The sequence below is a fragment of the Micromesistius poutassou genome, assembly GCF_964030765.1.
Source record: "Micromesistius poutassou genome assembly, chromosome: 3".
NCBI classification, from domain to species: Eukaryota; Metazoa; Chordata; class Actinopteri; order Gadiformes; family Gadidae; genus Micromesistius; species Micromesistius poutassou.
The window spans coordinates 5,729,018-5,731,875 of NC_140273.1; the positions used below are offsets into that span (position 1 = coordinate 5,729,018).

General features: G+C 42.1%; 1 protein-coding gene across 1 annotated transcript in view; it reads right to left on the reverse strand.

The window, feature by feature from the left end:
* Window positions 1-234, reverse strand: part of LOC311340643 (uncharacterized protein) — a gene marked incomplete at both ends in the record, with an annotated part of 6,704 nt that extends 6,470 nt beyond the window's left edge. The window contains one exon of the mRNA XM_084465508.1: window positions 1-234. This exon is cut by the window's left edge and continues 204 nt beyond it. Coding sequence (XP_084321634.1) covers window positions 1-234 — 234 coding nt within the window.
* Window positions 235-2,858: the final 2,624 nt, after the last annotated feature.

Sequence of the window (2,858 nt, forward strand, 5' to 3'; positions counted from 1 at the left end):
GGAGGCACCGTCGTCACTAACCGGTAATTCCGCATTTTCCAGCACATAGAGTATCTCCTCGTTGGACAGAAAGTGGCTTATTTGCTCAGCTTTCAGGAACTCGTCGTAGGCCTCCGTCCCTCCGCAGAGCAGCGCGTAGATGGCCAGCCGGTAGGACTCCTTGTAGTGCGGCTGGATGAAGGACGGCTTGACGTCTTCCTTCAGGGAAGACACGCATGACAGGCCGGACTCCATTGGCTCCCCGCAGAGTTGCAAATGTGTGTGTGTGTGTGTGTGTGTGTGTGTGTGTGTGTGTGTGTGTGTGTGTGTGTGTGTGTGTGTGTGTGTGTGTGTGTGTGTGTGTGTGTGTGTGTGTGTGTGTGTGTGTGTGTGTGTGTGTGTGTGCGTGCGTGCGTGTGTGTGTGTTACACCGTCAGAGAGTTGTGTTGAGGACGAACATCTTGCACGACCGCACTTATTCAGCATGTACAAATGTCCCCCGCGAGGAGATAGGATTCAACTCTTAAGGCCTTATTTTGTAGGCTAGCAATATCAACGACAATATGTTAAATACCTTTACAAACATGTGATGAGTCAAGTGTTAAATCCCAAAGATAGGCGAGATGAATAAAATTCCATTGGTGCGAATTAGTCATTGAATTAGGCCTACAGTTTTAAAGTAAACCGAATAGGCACTCAACTCTATGCTGACGAAACCGTATGTTGTTTTCATAAAGAGACCTCGCTTGCCCTGCCCCAACACAACAGTTAACATTGACGACTGAGCAGACCAGTCTCTCTGAATAGAGAGAGGAGGTAACGCAAGGTGCGGATCAGCCCACGATCTGTATGCGAATGAGCTACCTGTTGGCCCCACCCACTTCCCTTTTCTGAGAAAGCCCCGCCCACTCACCGTATCGTTACCTGGGGCAGGATCAGTGGGTCTCTGCATCTGGAGTTCCTTCGTTTATTGTCTCTAGGCTTTTCCCATTACAATAAAATCACAGATTTTTTTTGTTTTGTTTTTATTTTAATATATTTTTTTATCTCATTATAAAAGACAAGCATTATTTTGGATGATTAAATCTACCGTCATTATCTCTACTATAACTATCATTATCTCTACTATAACTTTTGATGTCTCGACTCAAAGTGTAATTATCTCTGGCTATCATTATCTCTATTAAAATGTTTTCTTTCTCTGATATAAAGGTCATCCACTCCACTATTACTATGGAAGCATAATAGTGCCAAATGTCCTCATTGCAAAATGGTATGTTGAATTACGTGAATTTATTAATAACAATGCTTGCATTTTCCTGCATTTCAATTTGATGCTTGAATTTTGGGTTTCTGAATTTGGTTGCAATACCAGATCTTGGTAATCTTCAACCCATTCTTTTTCTATACCTCAAAATATAAGGTTGGAATTCAGGTTGAATTTCGGGTTCAAATTCAGGTTCAATTTCAGGTTCAAATTCAGGTTCAATTAATACTTTGCACGTGACGTCACAACCACTGGCTGGCGGGCAAGAACTCCAGCAACGAAAACATAATCAGGACGTCGCCAGTTTTACCACACGAACGGTCCTTAGGTTCCTCTCAGTCCAAATACCGCCATGATGGAAAGATTAGTTCAACGGGAGCATTTGTGCCAGGCATACACATGGCAAACTGACAAATTAGACATTTATTTTTGAACGGAATCTCCCTGCTTCTGAAATGCGCGAACATCTCCGCCCAGCGCTCATTCCACTGTGCAGATTAAATCGCGCAGCCTTCTGTAACAGCAACTGTGCGATCATCCCTGCCCTCACACATTGTTGCAATCATATGCTGGATGCGTTAATCTTTCTATGTGTATTTTAGTGAATGATCGGGCTATAATAAGACCACATTGGCTATGTAATCGCGGACAAAAGGGGACATTTCATAGTGGATGGTGGAATAGTAACATCCACCTTTGCTTTTGATTATGAAGATATTCCTGTTTTTCACCTCCCATACAACAGCGTTGTTAACCCATCCGTAGGCTTTCAATTGTTGTGCGGTATAAGGTGACGGATTCTCAATGAGATAAATGTAAATATCTCCAAACTCCAAGTCTCCGAGTCTTTGCCAGCTTCAAAGCAATGAATAACCTACATCAGCGGGTGCTGTGTATGGATCACAAGTTCCGAGTATGTTTATCTTCTCTTCGTATCTAATTTTAACATTTTGTGACAAATGGTCTAAATAGTTGATTTATTTAAGTATCGGAAGTCTGTATCGGCCAACCAGGCTGCAATTCCCCTGGTTGGCCGTTGTTCGTCGCCATTTTGCCAGCGTTTGTTGCCCTCCAGGTATCCAAGGTAGTCACGTGACCGCAAAGTATGAATAGAAGATGAACCAAGAGGTAAGTTAAGATACTTTGTTGATCAACCGCACAGTAGGATCTATTTAGTGTTTTACTCTTTTACTCTTATTTTAAAAACACAGTCTTATTTTTTGTACTATTTTTTCTGCAAGATGTTAGTTATTAATTCATTGCAATGATGTTGAAAATATTAGTAGTTGGTAATTAGTAGTTTGAGTAGAGTATTGAGGATACAGTTCATGCAGCGTAGTGCAATGACGAGACCTGTAATTGGTGTGTGTGTGTGTGTGTCTCTCTCTGTCTTCATTAGATCTGCTGCTCGAATGACAAAAGCAGGAACCAAAACGTGCATGTTTGATCAACAACATAATAAACATATTTGAGGGATTTAATTCTTGATCAGAATGACAGATAAATAGATAAAGCTTTTCATAAAGTGCTGGGGGCTTTAGCCTCGGGCTCCCACGCCTAGCGACACCCATGGGAGACGCCGTAGTAAACACTTTCAGTCCAAACACAAGAA